This window comes from Corella eumyota, chromosome 7 (genome assembly GCF_963082875.1).
Source record: "Corella eumyota chromosome 7, kaCorEumy4.1, whole genome shotgun sequence".
Lineage (NCBI taxonomy): Eukaryota > Metazoa > Chordata > Ascidiacea > Phlebobranchia > Corellidae > Corella > Corella eumyota.
In genome coordinates, this window is record NC_137496.1 from 555,013 (window position 1) to 580,004 (window position 24,992).

At 32.7% G+C, this 24,992-nt stretch overlaps 2 protein-coding genes across 2 annotated transcripts; both read right to left on the bottom strand.

The window, feature by feature from the left end:
- Window positions 1-263: 263 nt before the first annotated feature.
- On the bottom strand, window positions 264-13,668 carry LOC145760565 (C3 and PZP-like alpha-2-macroglobulin domain-containing protein 8). The gene is made up of 35 exons (XM_082574483.1): window positions 13,512-13,668; window positions 12,395-12,572; window positions 12,005-12,167; window positions 11,713-11,765; window positions 11,596-11,613; window positions 11,423-11,477; window positions 10,941-11,054; window positions 10,661-10,857; window positions 10,201-10,428; window positions 9,831-10,001; window positions 9,574-9,702; window positions 9,334-9,493; window positions 9,087-9,241; window positions 8,747-8,896; window positions 8,346-8,632; window positions 8,202-8,264; window positions 7,889-8,114; window positions 7,668-7,818; window positions 7,435-7,529; window positions 7,141-7,282; window positions 6,605-6,952; window positions 6,400-6,489; window positions 6,130-6,306; window positions 5,957-6,038; window positions 5,538-5,769; window positions 5,036-5,285; window positions 4,656-4,792; window positions 4,370-4,582; window positions 3,998-4,100; window positions 2,294-2,424; window positions 1,990-2,170; window positions 1,831-1,920; window positions 1,386-1,574; window positions 836-960; window positions 264-497 (listed from the first exon to the last, which is right to left on the bottom strand). Exons 1-34 carry the CDS (start codon window positions 13,577-13,579, stop codon window positions 836-838), a joined length of 5,151 nt encoding a protein of 1,716 aa, XP_082430609.1. The 5' UTR covers window positions 13,580-13,668; the 3' UTR covers window positions 264-497.
- Window positions 13,669-14,340: 672 nt separating this feature from the next.
- LOC145760572 (WD repeat-containing protein 90-like) lies at window positions 14,341-24,851 on the bottom strand. Its single transcript, XM_082574492.1, has 39 exons — window positions 24,744-24,851; window positions 24,528-24,656; window positions 24,340-24,431; window positions 24,018-24,165; window positions 23,730-23,853; window positions 23,401-23,587; window positions 23,201-23,329; window positions 22,922-23,046; window positions 22,556-22,719; window positions 22,321-22,477; window positions 21,978-22,144; window positions 21,628-21,796; window positions 21,405-21,504; window positions 21,109-21,283; window positions 20,874-21,047; window positions 20,624-20,773; window positions 20,443-20,542; window positions 20,120-20,279; window positions 19,880-20,033; window positions 19,653-19,766; window positions 19,450-19,591; window positions 19,238-19,372; window positions 19,060-19,165; window positions 18,795-18,987; window positions 18,556-18,671; window positions 18,036-18,457; window positions 17,795-17,963; window positions 17,446-17,585; window positions 17,231-17,348; window positions 17,049-17,147; window positions 16,854-16,971; window positions 16,548-16,786; window positions 16,202-16,327; window positions 16,006-16,113; window positions 15,814-15,933; window positions 15,550-15,747; window positions 15,271-15,438; window positions 14,918-15,040; window positions 14,341-14,677 (listed from the first exon to the last, which is right to left on the bottom strand). The coding sequence occupies exons 1-39, from the start codon at window positions 24,772-24,774 to the stop codon at window positions 14,420-14,422; spliced, it is 5,847 nt and encodes a 1,948-aa protein (XP_082430618.1). The 5' UTR covers window positions 24,775-24,851; the 3' UTR covers window positions 14,341-14,419.
- Between the last annotated feature and the right edge of the window lie 141 nt (window positions 24,852-24,992).

Here is a 24,992-nt window from a genome sequence, read left to right on the forward strand (position 1 = left end):
CGTTGCAAATTAAAAAATGATTTTTTAAAAATGTCAACCACTCGGCTTCGAACTCAAGCTCTGTAGGTTGGTAAGCCAGCGCCTTACCACTGAGCTAACCAATCACTTTAAACCAACTCGTAAAACAGTCAATCTATCTTTGGTTTATTTGTACTAAACAATAATTAATAAAAATACTAGCTTTGGATGTGCTTTAACTATTTTGACTTCTCGACTAAACTTAACAACATTAAAGTTGGTTTAAAAGAAAGTTACAATTTCATTATTTTAATTTATTTTTACATAAGGTATTTACAGGCAAACGAAAAACCTAAAAATCAGAAATATAAAACAAATAAGATACAATAAAAATAAAGGCGATGTTTATAAAAATATTAGCAGAAAAGTTCTTAAGTTAAAGAGATTTTGTGTACTGTATTAGGGATTTTGCAATTAAAACTCTTAAATTAAAATAAGAAATACCCTTTTTCAGATTAGGTCAATAATATCAGGATATTCTGTAAATAATATAAAGCTGTATTAAAACACAAATTAAGGCTTAATTCATGATTGACCTTATATTAATGTAGTGGTACGAACACTTGCTACACCACGCATGAGGTCATGGGTTCCATCCTTACAACTCTCATGCTGTAGCGCCCTTGAGTAAGGCGCTATAAACCGTATGAACTCCTGCTGAGTCAGCACTTAATCAACAGCTTAATTATCAGGCAATTATAATCTATAATATCCCAAACTGCCACAGGCAACTCGAGACTGGGTCGGAGTAACTTATGTTACTCTATGTTTATCCTTATTCACTAACATCCTAAACTTTTAAAACATAAAATCTTACCTAGTGGAAATGAGCCTGGCTGTCATCACTAAGATAATGTTTATAATCAGCATAATAATCCTCTTCTTGTTTTTCAGTTTCCACTGGGATATCAAGAATTAATGGCAACTCATTTTCAACCTCAGCTGAAATATATTTATTTATTAAACTTGATGTAATTATCATTCAAGTTAAATTGCTCGCCCATCAACATTATAAGCAAACAGGGCCTGATCATAAAACATTGTAACAAGTCGGCCATATAGTTGTTTACGTTGTTATCTATTTGTAGTCACATGTTTACACCTATTGCCAAGTTGTGTTACTTAATGTGAGTATTGTAGCCTAGACATTCAATTCTATTACGTGTTTTGTTTTACGTGTTTAAAACACTTTGTATAATCGTGATGCAAGTTTGGAACGCAACTCTTTCGCAATAATAAAGTACGACTTTTTTTACAAAATACCTACACACAAATCGTTACAATATCTTACTTGATAGGTTATGACAAAATGAGTTATAAAACCAACTAATATAAATCATTAAACCATTAAAAAAAAATTCACAAACCTTCTTCACAAAAAATAAAATCATGAGGTTCAATCTCCATATTTAATTCGCACGAAGCAGCATCCAAACGACATTGGTTGATGTAAACTTCCCCGTTTGATCCACAAACTGCTGGGCCTCCAAACCCACAATTATGTTCACAACGACATTCAGTAAAATCATCATCTGTGCAACCCAAACTTCCACAATCTTAACAAAAATTTGTTATTATTGTGGTGCTATTAATTTAATAAGGAACAACTAACTTCCTGACATTATAGTAACCTAGTCTAAGAGTTTATGGCCTTTTACCAAACTGTCAACCTAGCTGGTATTTAGTATTAGATAATATTTGGGAAAGAAATCGTTACTTTGATTTATCCTATGTAATTTTAATACAACAACACAGTAGTGGGAATTAAACCGGACCTTAGGCGTTGGTTTGAATACAGGTTTAGAACCTTACCTTGTTGTTCTTGGGCTATTGTACAATCAGTATCATTTACTTCACATGCTAAAGAAGGGTTCGGTAAATAAGAAACTTCTCTTGTATAACCTGCAACATTAATTTGATTACAAAACAATTTAAAATCAGTTTAAATCCCATTTATTTTAACGTCCGAACCTGGTTCATAATAATCAAAAACTTTCACAGATTGAGGTTGAACATTCTCAGTAGCAAACTCCTGGATTGTTTTAAACTTGACACAAGTATTACAAGTACTGTGAACTTCGTCAAAATAAAACAAAATACTTCGACCTTGGATCTCATATCGCATCAGATTGTTACTTTCCCGTTCAATTAACTAAAATAAAATAATTTCATTAAAATAGTGAATTAAGGTATTGGGTGGTTGTTTAGACTTGATGATTAGGTTTGATTTCTACTAATTCCACCTAATTTTTAAAAATGCAAAATATTAAATCACCTTCTGTAAAGACTCAAGGTCAGGTTTGAGTCCAGTTAAAAGATTAAACTCAAGAACAGCCATGTTAGAGGAACCAGAGTGCAACCATCTCACACAAACACCAACCTCATATCTGGTTCGTGTCGTGTTATCTAAATATACAAATACAATGGTTATACAAGCCAAACTGTAACCATGTGACAAAACCATACAACCCAAACTGTAACCATGTGACAAAACCATACAACCCAAACTGTAACCATGTGACAAAACCATACAACCCAAACTGTAACCATGTGACAAAACCATACAACCCAAACTGTAACCATGTGACAAAACCATACAACCCAAACTGTAACCATGTGACAAAACCATACAACCCAAACTGTAACCATGTGACAAAACCATACAACCCAAACTGTAACCATGTGACAAAACCATACAACCCAAACTGTAACCATGTGACAAAACCATACAACCCAAACTGTAACCATGTTACAAAACCATACAACCCAAACTGTAACCATGTTACAAAACCATACAACCCAAACTGTAACCATGTGACAAAACCATACAACCCAAACTGTAACCATGTGATAAAACCATACAACCCAAACTGTAACCATGTGACAAAACCATACAACCCAAACTGTAACCATGTGACAAAACCATACAACCCAAACTGTAACCATGTGACAAAACCATACAACCCAAACTGTAACCATGTGACAAAACCATACAACCCAAACTGTAACCATGTGATAAAACCATACAACCCAAACTGTAACCATGTGTCAAAACCATACAACCCAATCTGTAACCATGTGACAAAACCATACAACCCAAACTGTAACCATGTGACAAAACCATACAACCCAAACTGTAACCATGTGACAAAACCATACAACCCAAACTGTAACCATGTGACAAAACCATACAACCCAAACTGTAACCATGTGACAAAACCATACAACCCAAACTGTAACCATGTGACAAAACCATACAACCTAAACTGTAACCATGTGACAAAACCATACAACCCAAACTGTAACCATGTGACAAAACCATACAACCCAAACTGTAACCATGTGATAAAACCATACAACCCAAACTGTAACCATGTGACAAAACCATACAACCCAAACTGTAACCATGTGACAAAACCATACAACCCAAACTGTAACCATGTGACAAAACCATACAACCCAAACTGTAACCATGTGACAAAACCATACAACCCAAACTGTAACCATGTGACAAAACCATACAACCCAAACTGTAACCATGTGACAAAACCATACAACCCAAACTGTAACCATGTGACAAAACCATACAACCCAAACTGTAACCATGTGACAAAACCATACAACCTAAACTGTAACCATGTGACAAAACCATACAACCCAAACTGTAACCATGTGACAAAACCATACAACCCAAACTGTAACCATGTGATAAAACCATACAACCCAAACTGTAACCATGTGACAAAACCATACAACCCAAACTGTAACCATGTGACAAAACCATACAACCCAAACTGTAACCATGTGACAAAACCATACAACCCAAACTGTAACCATGTGACAAAACCATACAACCCAAACTGTAACCATGTGATAAAACCATACAACCCAAACTGTAACCATGTGATAAAACCATACAACCCAAACTGTAACCATGTGATAAAACCATACAACCCAAACTGTAACCATATGATAATACCTGGTTGGTTTAAATGAAGATTGTTGTTCAACCTCCTGTTTTGGACTTTGATGTAAAAATCAGATTCTTCATCAGGTGTTGGGATATTGTAATCAACATTTATCTGAATTTCAAATAAGAGGTTGATATGCTTGTAGTTTAAAATAATCTTTAAATAATATAGCTTGGTGACCACAGGATTACAAAAGAAATAAAACTGCCATCTGTGGTGCCCAGGTAAATTATCACCAGCAAATATAAGATAAAAGTTGTGACCATATTTTGACAACCAAAATGCAAGCCATAGGACAGGCTATTATTTATTATCTATAATTATCCTTGAGTAATACACAAACTTCTATGTAAACTAAACTTTAATTAAAATATACAAACCTGTAACAAAGCACATCCATATCCAGTTGAATCCACAAACATGGTTGTTGGTAGAGAGGGGATGTTTGTGGTTTGTAAAACTTCACTGTTCTCGTTGTTAAGTTGAAAGTTGGTGGCATAGTTTGTAGTTGCGAGACTTACATTTAAGTTAACTCCACCAATGAATGAAAAGATGGCATATTCTGAGAGGGCATTCAGTGCCACACAAGTGTCCTAAAAATACAAATTTAAATTTTTAACTTAAAAATAATAATTTCTTTTAATCACAAATTGATTCTAATTTTACCTGAGTTGAAGAGAATCCACCCAGAGCATTTCGATTTTTAGAAAGCCATTTAACAATAGGAAGAGCAGCTGAGTTGTTCTGATGGTGAGTGAACATGAGTAAAGCATACGAGGTCATTTCTATTTCAGCAGAGATAACTTAAAAAATAAATGAAATTGTTAAAACCAAAGCATGTGGATAGAAATAGTTTTGAACCAAATGTCACTGGTCTAACTAATGCTATGTTATATTGACCTTAAACTGTTAACTGTAATTTCTGCCAAGCAAAAATATTAAAGGCAGGAGCATCAGTATTACCAGGGGCAACAGTAACGAATGTGTCTTATGAATATATTATAACATCTGATATATTAACGACAAGATAACTAAAGTTAGCTTACCAGTTTGTTTCATTGAATCTCCGAACCCAAATAAATCATCAGCTGAAGTGATATCTTCTTGTAAAGTCCAATACATCGCCCCTCGATCAGTTTTTGCTTTTTGCATCAACCTTCTTTTAGCTTCAACTGCATATTCACTTTCCAATAAAGTTAAAGAATAAGCGACAATAGCTGATGTATAAGAGTCAGATATTTTAAAAACATGGAGTTCAAGGAATTCTTTGGCTTGGAACATTGCAATTTCTTCTTTCTGTTTTAAAAAAATAAAATAAAGTTTTAATTGAACTGATGTAATAGGTTTAAGGTGCAGAGGAATTTAATCTTAAGATCCCAGGTCTTACTCAAGAACAGTACAAGATTGAAAAACTATTAATCTCAGATTAATCTTACTCTAAATTATAACAAAATGCCAGGTACAGGAACCTAGCCAAAGGTTTAAAAAAAATCGTTTTAAACGTTTTAAACATTAAGTAATGTTTTAAAATTACTAAAACATGTTTACCTCTGAGTCCAATCCAGCCTTCAGCATTGCAATAATCACATAAGCTGTGAGAGCAACCTCGCTGTCGTTCCCAGTCTGAGTGTCCTTGTTCCACACCTTTCCTACTGCAGGGAAAGCCCCATTTTCCCTCTGTCTTGAAAATATCCATTCCTTGATCTCATGGATTTCGTTTGGATCGATGAAAATTAGATCTCGAGCTTGGGAGAAAGATTTTAACACAAATGATGTCAACCTGTTAATAATTAATACAAATTGATGAAATTCAGTCTGGTAACCTCGTTGTAGGATTTAAAATTGTATGAAAATTATCTTAAGACCGAGCTTATAGTTGGAAGAATTAAATGCATAGTATGCTTGAAATCTTATAATATTTTAAATCAATTCTTACATAAGGGAAGAAATAAAAAAAATATTCTTACCACATGCTTCCAGCAAAATCTTTGTCACCAAATGGACTGTAAGATCCATCAAATCTTTTGTAAGTTAACTGGCGTTGATAACCTACAAATAAATTTCGTTTCGTTACTAACCTGGTACTGTTTTAAAGCTAAAGGTTTAACTCTAGTATGCTTCTACTTATACATATTATTACCTGTTACAAGAAACTGGGTGGCTTGTTGTTCTATCTCATAAGTGAGTTGTTGAGTGGCTTTCAAGTAATTTAAAACATAAATATTGGGAGCAAACTTGATCATATTCTGCTCACCACAACCATATGGAAGACTGAGCAAGTTGTTCAAGTTCTTAAGGGTTGGACCCATTACATCACCTGATTAAAGTAGTTGTAAATACCATAATGTTGTGAACTTTGTAGAATAAATACAGTTTGTTTAATGAAATAATAAGAAACTTAAAAATCTACCTATTACTGATGCCACAGCTTTTGTTGAACCTTTAACCGTGTTTGCTGGAAGTTCAAGAACAAAAACTTCATTAAATGAACTTCCTGATTCTAAAATTAAATTTTATGTTTAAATGTTTGACAAAAAAGTTAAACAAGATAAATCTATAACATAATTTAACAATGTTACACCATGCTAGCAGTGGGAATCAAACCCAGAACCAACCTTCTTTGCGCCACAGCAGAAACTCCCCTTTTACTCCATCTCCTGTGGCAAACCCAATATAACGAACAGGAACGTTGTCATGGTAACCTGACTCCTGCCACTGCATGAACCTCGTGGATTGACCCGGACTTGATCCCGTTCCAACTTGGATGTTGCCGTGTTCCCAAACCACCCAGAAAGATCTAAACTGATCCTCCGAGAGAATGTCCAGGGTGGATGCGGTGACGAGATGTTGGGAATCACGAGATATCCAGGATTGTTGATTGTTGGATCCTCCCAAAATGATCTTAAAGGAGTTGGAAGTCAGATGATCTTCGGATGCCAACACAAGATGGACATTCCTAGAAGCTGTAAAAGTAATTTAAGTTTTATTTTAATCTTTTTTTTTTAATTCTAAATTTAAATAAAATTTTTCGCTAAATGACTGAATCAAAAACATTACAACAAGGGAGCAGTGAGAATTAAACTTAGAACCTTATGGATAAAGTTTCACTTACCACAACCACACATACATATTGTCATAAATGTACTCTTACCTTTTGATAGAAAACTAAAGCCAGTAATATTGCCAGGAAGTTTAACAAATTGAAAAGCAAAAGAAGTTGGGGTTGTGATGTTTATTCTCTCGTTGGGGCAGAAATAAACACTGTATGTATAATCCCGTTTCACCCCTTCTGGCTGTGGGAATAGAAATTAATAAAATTAATAAAGATAGAACTGGTGACCTTATAAATTATGGGAAACTATGCCATGTTAACCATGCTATTAGTTTACTGTAGCACATACTAAAAATTGTTACAGTCACTGGTGCTAAGTCCAAATAGAATTACCTTAACGATGACACTTTTTGTAATAAAGTCACTTTCTTGCTTCACAGTTGCAACTTTATGTCCACAACAAGTGCCGGGCACAATATGGGCCATAGCTAAAAATAAATTTATAAGTTTGGTTAAAACATTATACTACAAGACAATATAATTGTTACACCTTAAATTAGTTGTAGACAGATTAACTACAAAACTTGTAAAATTATAAGTTTGAATGTGTACACATCAACACCTACCACTAATATTCCTCGTTCCCAAGTGACCAAACTTTAAATCCACTGAGATAGTTTTAGTTGTATGAGAGGAAATACAAAAGTTGGAAACCATTCTGTGATGTTTTGTGTGTTTAAAATTGATCCCAAAAGGTAGCAGAACCGATAATGAAACCTGGGTCAAAAATAATGAATATTAGCAGAACATTACAAAGGTTAAACATTTTAAAAATTAAACAAAATACCTTCACACAAGAGTCAAGATAGTTGTAGGTTGTTACTGGTACGGTGACTAGCTCCCCTCTAATCACTGAATATGGAAGTTTAAAATCAACAAAAAATGGTTTAAAACTTGTGATAAAATGGGGTTTAGAAATCCCAATTCCCTGGTTAGAATTTAAAGTAAAAGCATCGGCTCTCCAACTAGTTATTGAATCAGGAAGGGTAAGAGTCAGGTTCTTAAGACCAGAGCTGCAATTAAATGAGGTCAATAACATGATTAATACAGTTTAGTATATATACTGAATATAAACAATAATGGGCAAAAATCTTTCATACCTGACATTAAAACATTTCCAAAACCAAGTTTCAGGAAAATATGTTCGCCGCCTCTTAATAATGCTAAAAAAAATATAACTAATATCTAAAATGATGATTATTTTTGTATTTAATAAATTATAACAGTATAAGCAAAGAGTTTACCTGTTTTGATCTTCAGTTCCCCCTTGTGGTTGGTCCTGTCCACGGATAAGTTGTTGCATGGCTTGGGTCGACATACTCGGGAAGAACAAGGTGGTGATCTTGTTATCTAAACTAACATAATTGGACATCACCACCAATCCTGCCTCGAGGAAAGCAAACTTGGAATCCCGTGCTTGCATGTTCCACCACAAGTTGGTGCTCCTGCGCGTCCGAGATAACTTCCACCAATCTATTTGTTGCTCGAAAGGAAGATTGTCCAAATCATACGAGTAGAGTTCATCAAAAATCTTAAAATTTTAAATGGTTTAAGTAAGAGTAAATTATTTACCCTTTCAAATAAATAAACAACATAACAAAAGTTTGGTTTAATTCTGCTTAAAACTTTAAATACAAATTCTTACCTGGTTAGGTTTGATCATGTAATCTGGTTTCATCAAATGAACGCTCTTATCCACAATAGTTAAACAAACACAAGAACCAGTGTTGGAGGATACCTCAATGTTTACCTCACTACCTGGTTTGGAATCTGTTGATGAGCTCTCAATATTTACCTGGAAATTGGTAAGTATTGTTACATTGTAGGAACAAACACAAACATGTTAGTTAAACCAAGAAAATAGTGAATTAAACTAATACCACATGATCAACAATTTACTAACTTGGCACATATCAACTTTAAGACAACACTGGTATATACAGTAATTCATAAATATGATTAATATAACATAAAAAATTCCTTACATCATTATCAAGTTGAGATGTAACTGGAAGATGAATGCTATCGGCAACCCCCTCCCCATTTTCCTTCACAAAATAAACCAACATCCGAACTACAGGAGCCATTGATGAAGTTACATTGATGGTTAAAGAAGTTTGACAAATTTCAGCATCAGTGCCTAAAAATTAAATAAAGTGAACATATGTATACATGAATAGAAAATAATTTTTTCCCTAATTATTTTAATGTTAAACAAAATAAAATTATTACCACGATGTGATCTTCTGGTTGGACTAACAAGAACACTGTTCTTAGGTGTAACAATTTTGTTCCCAGTTTGGACTATATTACCTCTTGACACCATCTCATAATAAAGTGTAAAGTTGCAAGGACAATTTGATTTCACAACAACTTTTGATGAAGTTCCACTCTAAATAATTGTTAATATATTAAGTAGCATGGTTAAACTAATAGATGCTTATACAAGAATAAAATTGTGAAACAACTTACAGTTAAGGCAGTGTCAGGACCTTGTGCCAACAAATAACAATTACTCTGTGAGTTCCATTTGTGTAAGTTTCGATAAATTGACTGGTAGTGGGCACCAATGAGCTCACCTTGTATGGCAAATACTCTTGCCTGTTGGAAATATTAAGGCAATATTAAAATTATTAAAAAATAACAGAACTAAAATTATTATAAGTATTTTCAAATGATGACCAACTATTAGTTCTGTTTAGTTTAATAAACAAAATCCACTAAATTACCTCAATCCACACCAATTTTGTATCTGAGGGTAACTCAGGAACTTGAAATTTAATAACACCGTCAATATCTGATGTTATTTCCTGTCTGTAATAAGATGTTCGATCCACTTCAACGTTCAACATAATTGTGATATAAGGGGCCCTTGTACCATCCAAGTATCTTGCAATAACCTTCAAGAAATAATAAAAATAAGGGTTAACATCCTTTAGGTCCTAGGCCAACTTAAGAACAATACAACATGTCTGCAGTGGGAATTAAACTGAGAATATCAAGTCTTACCTTACTAAGAAAAATACAAAGTGCCATATGCCAACATTAAAAATAACTTTATTTATGTTGTTAGGTCACCACAATAAAACAGTGTTTTACCTTTCCACGAAATGGAATACCAGGTTTGAAATGCTGTCTTGTGTCTTTACCAAACTCAATACTGACCAAATGTTTTGAAATTGGAGTGGTGTTATCGAATGCAGTGAAAGAGTTACCATCGTCACTTGAAACAGTGGCAAATATACTTAATGCCCCTTTAAAGTAAGGATTTAAATTTGGAGGCAGTAAATCAGACTGGCAGATTGGTATTGTTGTTGTCCCATTTATCTAAAACAAAATATTTAACATACTTTAAAGCGTGTTGCTTGTAATAAGTTACTTAATACTACTTGTTTTAAGGATCTTGAGTCATTACCATTAACTACCTTAATCAAGCTCAAATATTTTATTATTTCATCCATATCGTTAGATTAACAAGGATATAAGCAAAATCAACTTTAAGCTAAGACAAGACAGACAAAGCTTCATATAATTGGGTTGTGTTAAATATATAACAAACCTTTAGTTTGTTAGTAACGGTTGGCCCTCGTTCCAAATACTTGACTTTTGAATATCCTACCCCATGTATGGTGAAATTTATGCTAAGGTTTCCAACAACAGGTTTGTCAAAGAGATAATTACTCTTCACCACAACATCCTCACAATTACTTCGAAAATATGGAGGAGCTGTTATCACAACATCAAATTTTGGTCGAACTAAAAATAATGATACGTTTGTTACTAATTTCATATACAAAAGCAGGTGGTTTAAAACTAAATATATTAACACACAAATGTACCATATTCACGGATTTCAAACGTGGTATTGTACGAATAACGCTCAATATCTGCAAAAATTTTCCATTCACCCAAAACAGGTTGATCCGAAAGTTGAAAAGAAAAACTACGGACCCCTAATATAACATTTTATAAAAGTTAGTACTTGACATTCAAACAGTTTTTTTTCTATCCATTTATTCTTGTTGAAAGGTCAATTTAGCAATTTTAGCATAGAGTAACATCGGTTACCCTGATCCAGTCTTAAGTTGACTGTGGCAGTTTTGGAAGTTATAGATTATAATTGCCTAATAATTATGCTGTTAATTAATTTTGTTTTAGCAGGAGTTCATACCATTTATAGGCCCCTACTTAAGGGCGCTACAGCATGAAAGCAGTAAGTATCAAACCCAGAACCTTATAAAGTGGGCAAAGTGTTTTGCCTACTTGCTGCCAGCAGTTAAATCTAATTTTAACAAAATGTTTAAAATTAAATGATAATTACCACAACATGATTCTTTCAGATTACTCCACTGAAACATTCGAACATTATTAGGAGCCTGAAATAAAAAGGTTTGATTGATTTTTAATACAAGGGGACATATTCTTGACTAAAAAATGAGTGTTTAATTTAATTACAATTTTTTTAAAAATTTTTTTTTTTTTAATTTTACTTACCACAACATAGGCTGTGACCTAAAAAAAAAGAATAACTTCAATTAGAGAACAAAAAATAACTTCACACAACACAAAAGTTGTAAATGATCACAAAATGTAAATGTAAAGACTACTTACATTTTTGTTAACTGGTTTTAGATCTCTGTTAACAGTTATAACATTGACGTTCACTAAAAAGACAAAATTAATCATTTATTACTATATCCATATAAAAATAATACAGTTCAACCATAAGCTAATAAGAATAACTTTTTAACCATAAGCTTTCACATAAAGTAAAAAATCCAACCACAAGCGTTTTTATCCAACATAGCCTCTTTCTCAATTATCAGCGCCAACCCACAAACGTCAAGTTATTTAAAAAACCTACGCATTACATGAAGTAAATTAACATACAAGAAGTAAATACCTGTTTGTGAAGGTTTGTAAATCGGTTTATCTGTTTGTAGAAACGCAGATGAACCTTTTTTGAGAATTGTAACCGGAGTTGAGTTTGAGAATCGGAAGTTATTATTTGTGTGGCAATTTCCACAAATCCTTAAATTAGCTTTGCCAGATTTACCTGGCGGGACCTTAAGTATATAAAAATATGATTTTATATTGTTATTGGGTAGAGTAACTTGTTTTTATTTTAATTTATTGGGTTTTGTTTTGATTTGAGAACATTTTGTGATTCCCGCGTTTATTTTCCGACATTTTTAAAAAAATTTAAAAAACAGTGTTTCCCTTTAAAACATAAAATGTTTCCCTTTTTAAATTAAATAAATATTTTTATTATAATAATATTGTAAGAAATCACATGTATAGTAAGTAGTCCAGCGTTGGTAATTTCCTCCGAAGCACTTGCAAGTAAATTTTCACGAAGATCAACCAACTTAATATAAACTCTCACTACTTCATTGTGATTAAACAATCGAACGTTTACTGAATGATCGACCCCAGCTCGAAACACGGCTGGTGACGTCATTATATATCCACTGAAATATAAAATATTAAACTTGTTATCTCATATTTAAAAATAAAACAAAAATGGATATGAGTAAAGTGGGTATATAGAGTACCACCGATTGTCGCAAAATCACCAAAATTTGCGGTAACTATAAAGTTGCAAGTCAAAATATCAAGGTATAATACCCTATTACCACCACACCTAATGTAAACATTTAATGACATTTTAATTGAATTTTAAACCATTTTAATCCGTTTAAAACTCCTTCATCTACAGGTTATTATCGTTAAAAGGTCGTTGGCATTTTCACTGAAAAGCCGGATTTAAAAATATGAGAAAATAAAAGAAATTAAAATCAGTCCAATTCGAAACTGAATTAGTTTATGAAATATAAACTATTTAAAAAAACAGGGAAATAAACCCCTGAAATTGGTAATAAAAGTTTCAAATGTGTCATATTTGACAACTGACGTACTTCTGACGCGTGACAGACGCAAAATTGCCAATCCAAGACTACAAAAACGGAAATAATATTTGTAAAGATGAATAATTTTATAATTTAAATCATGAAAAGGTATCTAGTAATTCAGGCGCCGTTATTTGATGAATATTGGCATTTTCTTAATTATGTTTCCGCCAAAAAGACAACGGGAGTTTTTGTTTAGTTTTGAGAAAGATTTAATAAAAAAAACTCGTAAAATGTTTAATAAATATTTTTAAACTTTCTAGCAACAAATTTTAAAACACCAAAATGTAATGTAAAATATTTAAAAAAATATATTGTAAAATAATTAACCAAAATTTACTCAATTAAACATAAACTTTATTTTAAAATATAAGGAAATGCAATGGTAATGTACGTTTAATAATTTTAATAAAGTTTTTACAATAATGGAACGCAATAAAAAACAGTAACAATAAATAAAACAACGTATTTCGATTTTTAAAAATAAAATTGGTTTCTTACCTTTCGGGCAATGCGTGTGAGTTTGTAAAATAAGCCACAAAAATCAAATATTTCCAATAAAACAACATTTTGTAACTCTTCACCTCTATTTTCTACTAATTGTTATTTTTATCTATGTTCTACACCTTCAGCTCGTTTTGTTCGTTCAGTTAAGTCACCTTCACGCAAATGAACCTTGCCGTAATATTTCTGCGAATTTTATTCGATTGTTACGCATGAGTTGATTTATTATGACGCATTCGATTGATCATTATTTGCAATCTCTTATTTTACAAGATGAATCGCCGTAGGCTTCAAAACAATCGCAAATTTTGTTTAGCTGCGTTGAAACGCATCTGTGCTTTTTATCAATGGCTCATTTTTCCCACGGTTCAGCCGCATTAGATACAAAGCCTCGATTGATCAGGATTTAAGGTGTAACACTATCATGTTACGTCATGCTAGGCACTGTGATCAAACAATCACTTAACTCACCCAAAAACAAGCTGTGTTGGGTTAACCTTACCCCACACGACGTCACAATTGTCTTTTTGAGTTCTTATCTTGTTTTGTGGTTTTTGTAACAAATAATGAACTAAAAACGAAAAAGTTTTACGTAGAAATACGTAATTTTAAGCGAAACGTAAACTTTTATTTTAAGGAAGTTATGCAACAAGTTGTTTACCAATATCTTCAACAATACCTCAGTTATATAATAAATATTTCTCCCACCTAAATCCGATAATAAGGGAAGCTAATTATATCTAGGAACAGAGTTTTCTAAGTACACTAATTCCTTAATTATAAATTCTAATTTCTCAACACAGGGAACACCACTTTAACTATCACCAAGTTTTAAAAGAATAAATGTATTTATAAAATATAAAATGTCTACAACGAAAAATCTAAGAAAGCGAATAAAATAAAATCTACAATTCTACAAAATGTTTGTCTCTAACTTTCCATACCAAGACTTCGTTGTTGGCCGCGGACAAAAGGAGACGACCGTCCGGTGAAAATTGGAGGTTAGTCAGAGGTCCGAAGTGACCGACGTAATCTTGGAAGGTGCCGTGGGTCAAATCGACCAATTCTAACAAATGAGATTCGGTCCCAATCGCAAAATGATGACCACTAGATGACACTGCCAAGCATGATGCCCAATTAGGCAAGGGCAAATAACCAACAACCTAAATTTCACGTCAAATTATCGATAATGTAAAGGGGCCAATTCTACTAGTTACTTAATACGATTATTAATAAAGTAACACTTAGCAGAAGTGGGATTTAAATCAGATCCTTATGTGTTAGTCTAACTCAATGACACTATAGCATGGCAAAATGGCAAATAAACCAACAACCTTAAGTGTTACTAAGATGAAAACCTAGCATCTCTAGAAGATTGGCATTAAAGTTTATTTATAATTTACCTTCTTAGCTGATATGCTGTATTTCTGTAAAGCTTTATTCATTCCATATCCACAATAAATCAGAAGATCGGGATCAGTTGGGTGGAAGTAGCAGGAACTTGGTGGGTTGGATATCAATGAGGTCTGTAAATAATGTTGAGGGTTGTAATAACAGAAATGTATTGAAGAATTGGGTAGCTAGAATAACCATTTTTAAGTAAAATACTAAGTTCGATTCCCACTGGATTCTTCCATGTTACAGTGCCTTAGGTTAGCCTGTAACTTAATATACAGTAAATTGGAATGGTAGGGCATAACCAACATCATAACAACAACCAATTGGTACACAGGGATAAACAAGTTCTTAGTCTCACCTTACTATTCACAATCTGGTTTCCATCTGGTGCAAAACATGGAGCTGGAAAGCTCAACCAATCAAATATCTCGCATTTATCTTTCGACCAATCACAAGTCCACAGACTAACTCTTCTATCTGAACCACTTATAAGAAATAATTCGTGATCAGATTCGATCGGATGATCCTGTAACAATTTCAACATAAAAGCCTTGGTAAAAATTACTTTCAGATTAAGTTAACCTTACCACATTAAATTTACTCCAACATTTTAACTGCAATAAACTTAAATTCTTACATCTCTTGTTGAAACTGAAATCTGGCCGATAGAAGCCCCAACATGATCTTTCAACATTCTCAAGGTTACCCCCGTTGCAATAGAGGTCACCACCACTAAACCATCAGTGGAGCCGGAGAGCAGTATTTCATTCGTGGAGGAAAACTCAAGGCAAGTTACCGGACATGAGTGAGGTTTAAGTTTTAACTTAAGAACAAGCTGAAAACAAAGTTCAAAGTTGAGGACTGAGAGTACAAAAATATTAACAAGAGTTTTGTTACTTACTTTGTTGAGATCAAATATTCTGATTGTTCCATCACTATAACCTCCAGCTAACATCTTAAGTTCAGGATTAATTTCATTTGCTTTACTGAAGTTTGTACATAAACATGATTGACCCAAAACCTGGAAAATTTAAGTTTTAAATAATAAAGAGACAGTAATAATAACAGAGGGAAAATAATGTACATTTCTTACCTGAAATTGGACAGTTAGTTCATAAGTTTGTGTATTCCATAACCTGATACATCCATCATTATGACAAGTTGAAAAATAAACCCCACAATCAAAACTAATCCCATTTATCTGAAACAAAATTTTATAATATTTACAGGATCCACCTCTTAATGAGATTTAAACCCAATACCTTAGTAACAAGTATAACATATACTACCTTGGATTTACTTCCATTAACGAGTCTGATTGTTGATCTTTCACTCCAGTCAATAAACCAAATAATTCCGTTTGAAGTTCCAACTATTCCCATATCCAAGTTGTCATCAAATACTGCAGCAATTATCTGGTTTAAACAAAACAAATATTAATTTTCATTTGGTGAATTCGTTACACACTGCTGTTGGTATGTCGAAATGTTTTTAAAAAAAGGCGTGCTGAAAATACCTTGCTGAAATATACTAATACAAAGCAAAGGACAACTTCTACCCTTGGATAACTAGATAGCACCTTACCCAATAGACAATACAACAAAATTTTAAACTACAAACTCAACCTTAATTTACCTCCCCATTTAAACTAAGTTCATCATCCAACACTAAACTCCCATCCTTGAGGTCATCAGAGCTTTTAACCTGATTGAGACCAGCTAGTGACCACATTTTGATGGCCTGTGACGCACCACCAGCCACCAAAAGTTGTCCGCGAGACTGCAAGCAGACGATTTCTGTACTGTCCGCTTGCCAATGTACGAAACAATGGTTTGTAGTTGTCTGCCAGGCTGATATTATACCTGTGTCAGTTGCTGAAATAAAATTAAATTAAGTGAATTTGATGTTGGATAATTTTAACAAATTTATTGCGGAACTCACCGATATAAACAATATTGTTGTCCCCATAACAAACTGCTGTAAAATTCACTTCGTTCTGGGTTTTTGGGCCAAAATTTAAATTTTTTGGTACATCAGCGTTATGAACATTCAAGGTGGTCTAAAAAATAGTAAATAAGAAATAAATTATTTTAAATTAGCAAATAACTAAACCCCCAACATAACACAACTAGTTACTTGACTATTTCCTGGGTTTTCTTCCACCAACCAGAAGTTGATCGTGGAGTTTGAACCAATTGTCACAAATTCATTTGCTGTGTTGGGGTTCCATGCAACCTAAATAGGTAAAATCATTTTATATCACAATATAGCAAGTATTTACACTATGGGTGGAACAAAAATATGAAATTGGTAATAACCTGATGGATGGGATGTTCTGTAGTAGCACTTGTTAGAACAACTGGAGATAAAATTCCATCAAATTGACTCCAAATTAAAACTGAATTTTCACGATAGTCACCAATCGATGCCAAAAATCTAAAAATAATTTAAACTAAGCCACCTGAAATGGTTATATGTAAATAAAAAGTCACATGTTATAATGCAAATATTAATGGAAAATCTGTATTTTTACCTATCATCTCTTGAATAAGACAGGGCAACAATATTAAACTCATGATGGGTTAGTTCGGCTTTACATAGTCCACTATGTACATCAAATAATGAAATACAACTTTGTGTTATTCCATTACTACAACAACCTGCTGCAACAATCTAAAAATATGAAGACTTCAAGTAAATCAATATAAAATAAAGCTTAGTGTATGATATATAATAATTTATAAGACTACAAAATAAATTAAACTTTTGTTTGTAGTGTGGGAGTAAATTATCACAGGAAATATTGGTTAAAAGTTGTGACCCTATTACAACAATTAAAATCCTTAACTAGTATGAAAATTATGAATAGAAATTACACCAACCTGACCATCATGTTGCATCACAATACATGAAATCTCTTCACAATTTCCTTTCAGGAATTGTTTCTCGTTCGTTTTAAGATTTTCGAGGATAACAAGACAACCACTAGAGTATGCCAGAGTTCCATTCTCAGGATTCCAGGCAATATTTCGACGAGCATTTCCATTATAACTAAGTAGAAAAAATATTAACAAATTCAAACTTATTTACACTTAAATGGGTGTAACAAAAATCTCAATTTACCCGATGACATTTTCTAATTCAAGATATTCTTCCCCAAACTTGGGTTTGTATAATTTAGATGCAGCTTTTGTTGAACAAGGCTGGGCACTGAAATGTGACAAAACTGTCGGCTTGTTATTGTTAGTTTGGCACAACACTGGACATATTTCTGTTACAACCTCTGGTTTCTCTTTTGGCCGAGCCGACCATGCCACTTTAACAGGAATGTCAACAACCTCTGCTCTTTCAGTGGTAGTAGTGGCAGGTAACACATTTTTGTCAGGATTTCTGTTTGTCGTACATTTTAAGAAGTTTTGTGAATTATTTGATATCAAATTCTCGGGTTTTTCTGCCGTTAATTTCCTCATATAATCAACATCAACAGTGAACTCAGAAATATTTTGATCATTTAAATCTGAAGCACATAACACATCTGGAGCAACCTACAAAAAAAATTAAAATTAAATGCTTTTGAAGTAAACCAAGCAATGAAGCACAATCTAACCATTCAGTCAATATAAATTTTTATTATTTAACCTACCCAAGTTGATTGGTTTTGTGTTTTTCTTGCAGGTGAAACAAGTTGAAGATTATTTGATTTATTCAACTTCTCACTTTCACCCGAACTTTCTTCTGAACTTTCATCTGAAGAGGAATCTGAATAAATAAAATAAACACATTATAACCTTCAACAAATACTTGCCCCTCTACCCTGCCTTTATTAAACCTCTAAACCCATAGTTAAACCCCGATTTATGGGGATTTCCCACAAAATGTTACCTTCAATTTCCAGCACTCGATTTCTTCCATTTGATTGTTGCAAAATGCTTTCCAGTTTGTCCTCTTTTTTGGCCCCCCCAAGACCCCCTCTGAAGTCCCAGAAGAAGATTGATCTTTCAGCAGAGGTCACAAGGGTCAAACCATCAGGGGTAAAGGTCAAATTGTGGACAGGAGAAATGTGACCAATGAATGCCTGGAAAATTACAATTTATTTTTTAGTCATTTTAACAAAAATTAATTTATTAAAACTTAAAAACGTTTGAACCTGGTGAGAAGATTCTTCCTGAGAATTCCAAACTTTAATTAAATTATCTCCCGATGTCACAACACTGTCACAACCCTTGTGCACACACAGCGAGTGAGTTTGTTTTCTAAAAAGAAATAAAAAGGTGAATTTTTTTGTGTTGAATAAAAATTTATGTGAGTGTAATACTGAATGTTACCTGTTAATATTTTTTGTCATTGAAATTAGTTTTCCATTTCTGGGATCAAGTTCTAGAAGATTGTTTTTATTTGTTACAACAATGAGGTTATTGTTCCGTGAAAAACACAAACAAACAGGGAAGTTAAGTCCAGGTCTAAACAAGAAATTATTTAAAATTACTCCAAGATGTAAAACAACTAAAACTAAAAATGTTATTGGATAAAATTTTACTTTTGTTGTAAGATGTCAGGTTCCAATTGAAGTCCATGACTTAAGTTGATTGTCATAATAACATCAAGAGTTGTAGCACTTGATATTGTGATCGTGAACTGATCTGGGCCAACAAATCCAATCCTACGACCATCAGTTGAAACTACAACAGAGAAGGGAAGAGTTTATACAAGTACAAACATTTTAACAACTTGTTAACTTACCAGAAATAGCTTGGGGTCCATAATTTAAAGTTGTTGAAGCACATGCATGTAATTTCCTTTGCACAGGAGCTCCTATGTGTTCTATATCTGATGTGTCATAAATAATCATGGTACCTAACAGTAAAGTAAATTAATTAAATTGCTTACTTTTTAGACCCTTTCACTATTGTGTTGGACTCAGAGTTTGGGCTTAAATCTTAATACTCGACTTGTTGTAAAACTTTTACCCTTTTCACACAAACTGATCATTCTTTCGCCAGATGGAGTAAAAATAATGCAAGTTAATCTGCCAGAGTGAATGTTAACATGTTCTGCCAGAACACTGGAACTTGAAACATGAAAAACTTGAATGGATCCACTTTGAAATCCACTTGCAAATATCTGTAAAGAAAAAAAGATTTAGTTTTATCCTCTTTAAGAAAAGCATCTAACACAAAAACAACTAAAATGGCAAAACATTAACTAACTTCCAACAAAGGATGACATGAAACCACAGTTGGTACATCATCAGGAATGGAGAAATCGTATAATTGTTGTAGAGAGTCGACATCCCATATTCTTATTGAGTTATCATCTGAACAAGTTGTTATGGTTTGACGAAGACCATCCATGCTGCTATCTCTTATACTGATCACAATAAAAAATACATAGGTATAAACTTGTTAAAGAATTAGTCTAAAATAACATAGTAAAGTTAATCATGTATTTAAAGTTTTACCACCCAGAACTTTAGATCGATTTCCATTTTAAATTTTACAACATGTCATATTAAATACAGTTTTAAACTTACTTATCAGTATGTGATCGAACAATAGTTGAATATTTCTTCAACCCAACGTTAAGAAAACCTAAAGTTCCAACCGTGGTGCTTGCTAAAACCTTTGCACCATCTGAAAATAAATTTAATATTAACTTTATGTTCAGTTTTAGTGCAGTAGTGCAGTTTAATGTTCAGGTTGTAAAGTCCCAACCTTTAGTAACATCCAGATCAGATATTGGACCTTCATGTAAGGCTTCAAGGAACACAGTTGAAAGATCAAGAGGCCACAACCTCAAATACCCATCACAAGATCCTGTAGCTATATACTTGTCTGTTATCTTCACACTGTTCAGTGAAATGCCTGAAAGTTAAATTTTTTTAAAGTTTGTTTCTGTTTAAAACATTAATTTAATATGAATCAACTAATTTTACCCTTCCTAAATCAGATTTAACCATCCCACCTTTTTTATCACATTCACTGTTTGTATTTTCACTGCATGCAGAAGCAGGATAAAGTTTGTGAGCACTTCGAATATTAACATTTTGGAAATCAACTTCGAATAAGTAACCTCCCTTAGTTGAACAATATACTGATAAACCATCCTGGGATTTAGGGTCCAAAGTTGTTGATGAAACTAAATAAAATAGAAAAGTTTGTATAGAATTTACACTATAACCAGGTTATAAAATTCTTACCTATTCCGAGTGGTGCAAAACAAACATCAGTAATTTCCTCAAACTTATACTCAGTTGGCATGGCAACAGGACAGGATCGTAACTGCTTTGATCTGACGCGCCAAAATCTGACGTTGTCTCGTCCGCATGTCACCATTCGAGTGTCGTCAGTTGGACACATTCTAATGCGTGATATCTACAACAAGAAAACTGTTTTTATTTATTGTTTTCTTGACACGAAATCTAAGCCTTAAAACAACCATCCCTATCTCAGAGTAAAAGTAATTTTATAATTTATTTTTACCCAATACACTTACTTCTAAATCTGTATGTGCTTTGGCAATCACAGTTACTGTTCCTTGTTTTAAAGCTGACGTTGTGTCCCAAACCATCACCAATGTTTTTCCTTGGCGGTCTCTACAAAAATAAAAAGTTTTAGAATCAAACCCATGATCTATACTTAATTTAAACATAGAATTAGGTGCTGTGTCTTGCTCCACTATGCAATTCTGTTTACAGGAAGAAGTCACCCTAATTTACCTTCCAACTCCCACCAACACTCCACCAGTTTGTGAGAAAGCCAGACAATTCATCGTAGTTGAGTTTTGACTTCTAATTATTGCCGCACATTTCTGAGTTTGAAATCTCCATATTCTGACTATTCCTCCAGTTCCACATTGAGATGAAGCCATTATACATGGTGAGTTATCTGGAACAAAAAGGTAACATAGTTCAATTTTTTCTGCATGTTATAAACTGCTGGTATACTGGATTTTAGCATGAGTTAAGATCCAAGTTTTGAGTGCCACTATTAACAAGTGTAGGTTAAATATTTAAACATGAATACTCTTACAAAAAAACTTTTTGACTCCATCCAAAGTAAAACTTACTACTTGGTTTATTGAATGCAATGGAGGTCACTTTATCAGTGTGGCCAACAAAGAAATGTTGTCTTGAATTCACCGACTCCATAGCAACAATAATTGCATGTACGGCGTACACAATAATGTTGTTGTCGTTATTGTTTGTGTAATTCGGATGCCATAATGCAATGTGCCTAAAAATTAAGTTTTTATTGTAAACTAACTTAAAATTATTATTTAAAAATTATGTTAAACCACATTATTAAAACCAGTATTCTACAAAACTAACAAACAAAACTCGAAGTTAAATCAGTTTATTAAAGCTAACTTTTAGGCTTACAATAGATAAATAATAAAAGGTAAATTCAACCTGTATGCCATGAAGTTGTCAGAATCAAAACCACCTCCAAAACCGATCACTTTTTTAAGTTCTAACACTGGATCCGGTTGAATGGATTCCTGGTCATGTGACCTCAACCTCAATTCCTGGTCTTGTGACCTTGATGTTTTGGTTGATTTCAAATCATCTAAAATATTTTTACCATCATCAGTTTTAAATTGACTTTTTCTTAATAAAAGATAAAATATTGAAAGGTTGTAAATACCAGTTCTTATTGTGGTCTGTTTAGTTCTTAGATTAGTTGAAGCAACTTTGGGCGAGGAATTTGAGTTAAAATGACGATGAACAAATAATTCTTGGTCATCATCTTTGGAGAAAATGTGAACCTCATTGTTGCTTTGTATGGTGGTTGCATTTGAACTTGTACAACTGAAATATTTAATATTAATATTATATGATAGGTGAAACACAAAATCCATGAAGTGGGAATCCTACTCAGGACCATAGGTTGGCTTAACTTAATAATGCTACAATTTGCTACACCTCATCTGTTACCCAAGGTTGCTACAGCATGCCAAAAGTTGTGATCAAACCCAAAACCTATTAAAGCAAGGTTATGTAGAGTTATTACCTTGTTAAAGAATTATCAAACAATCCAACTTCAGGAAGTTCTTGAACAATTTTCTTTTTGTTTCTTGTTTTGTTTTTTGTGTTTTTAAATTTGATTGCCTCCGGTTTGCTGTCTATTATCTTAGGCTGAAAATAATAAAATAATTTTCAAAGAAAATATGTAGATTTAAAATGATGAAAGGTAATAATATAGTTTGTTTGTAAAATTACAAGATTAACAAACTACACAGAAAGATTTATTAATATAAACAAACTCATGTTTAAGAGTTAATCCACAAACCTTCTCAAACTTTGGACTACTACTTATTGTTCCAGGTTTTTGTAAAATTTTATGATTTGCTCGGCCAGAAATAACAGTGTTGTCAGAATTTATCGGAAATCGAACCAAGTCGTAACATTCATCCCACGCCTAAACAATTTTGTTAAAAATTTGTGGTTGAACAAATTTACAACAAATTTTTACAAAATACCAACATTCACCTTATCCTTAGATTGAAAGAAGTTAAGTTCTCTTGGCATAGGAGCCAAGTTCTCATCAACAGATTTGATTCCAATCAATCTGGCATTCCTGATTGACAAAGTAGGATCATAACAAACATCAGAAGTGAAACAATTCTTCACCAACATGTTCGCACATAATTTAATGCACTTTATATGGGAGAAATTTCTGAAGAGTAAAGAAAAAAGAAAGGTTAGGCTTAGGTAAAATTAAAACAAAAGGTCCTGGGTTTAATTCCAACTGCTGTCAAACAATTTAAAATCTAGGTCCTTATTTAAAAATCTCAAGAATTGTTTAACATTTTCCAAACCTGTTCATGTAGATTGATAAAATATATTTCAGATCAAGAACAAGCATGGTCCAGTTTTGTGATAAAGGGGCTGCCCCAATGTGGCCAGTTTTGACCCCCTTCATAGCAGCATGTTGTACACTCCCTATAATCATATTTCAACAATAGTTTAAGAGTTGATATTATATTGAAATATTAGGTTTATATTTCTGGGTCCTACTTGAGCCTGCAACATTATTTAAACACATATAAATAGAATTTCTGAAAGAAGCGTGTAATTAGTTAGGTATAAATTAATTTAAAACTAACCTTTAGCAGCCTGGCACATGAAAGGAAATTGAAGCCAGGTGGATGTTGATTTAAATTCCTTGACCAAGTTGGAGAAAGAAATTCTAACGACCAAATTCCCTTCACAAACTGTATCAATATGAACCACAAAATATCTGGTGGGAATTGGCTGAAAATTAAACAAATTGTTTAAAAAGTAACAAACATAAATTTCTAAATAGTAGTACTTCAGTATAGATGTTAGTCGATTTTATACATTACAAACAGCAATTTTATTTAATTGCAGTCCTATGAAATGGACACACATGATAACATATAGATAAGCCTATGAAAGTAAGTTTACTTTAAACAAGATGTAAATATATCTTCCAGTGAGTCCAAGTGATTGGGATGTTGTTTGAGGAAGTTGAATGTAATTAACAGCAGGAACACTACCTACAAAAATATAGTATCATGCCTTAATAAGTTCATATATATATATCAAACTGATCATTTCATAATATAATTTAGTAAAGTTGAAAATATATTTACCCAATAATTTGTAAACTGAACATTTAAGTTGTTTGTCCATCACCATGGTAACATCTCCTTCCTTTGAATTTTTTTTCCAATCCCCAACTTTAAATTGCTTGAAAATATTCACGTAAGGATATTGCCAAACTAAATAAAAATAAAGTTAGGTGTGGGTAAGCAAAAAAAATTCAGAATTTAAAAACTAAACCTTTTGTATATGTGACAAATACTTACATGGCGTTTCTGTATTTCTTTTTGAATTCATTCTTTTAGATTTTCGATAGAAATTAAATTTTAAAAATAATTTTCTTTTTAAATAAAATTTATTTATGATAAACTCAAACAAACCTAAAAATATTATTATTAATTTTTAGAATTTGTAAACTTTTTTAGACATTATTGCTTATGTTACTTATTATATAACAGTTTAGTTAGTGGATAGGTAGATGTTTTGATATTGTTGTATAAATAAATTATTTAACT

What these genes read in the sequence shown, in the direction of transcription:
- LOC145760572 (XM_082574492.1), bottom strand. Translation starts at nt 24,774, where the DNA reads ATGAATTCAAAAAGAAATACAGAAACGCCAT. An exon ending in TTTGATAATTCTTTAACAAG is followed by an intron (nt 22,720 to 22,921) that starts GTAATAACTCTA and finishes TAAATATTTCAG; the next exon opens with TTGTACAAGTTCAAATGCAA. An exon ending in CAGAACATCCCATCCATCAG is followed by an intron (nt 17,148 to 17,230) that starts GTTATTACCAAT and finishes TTACCTATTTAG; the next exon opens with GTTGCATGGAACCCCAACAC.
- LOC145760565 (XM_082574483.1), bottom strand. Translation starts at nt 13,579, where the DNA reads ATGTTGTTTTATTGGAAATATTTGATTTTTGTGGCTTATTTTACAAAC. An exon ending in GGGAACGAGGAATATTAGTG is followed by an intron (nt 7,530 to 7,667) that starts GTAGGTGTTGAT and finishes ATTTATTTTTAG; the next exon opens with CTATGGCCCATATTGTGCCC. An exon ending in CACCCAGTTTCTTGTAACAG is followed by an intron (nt 6,039 to 6,129) that starts GTAATAATATGT and finishes ATTTATTTGTAG; the next exon opens with GTTATCAACGCCAGTTAACT.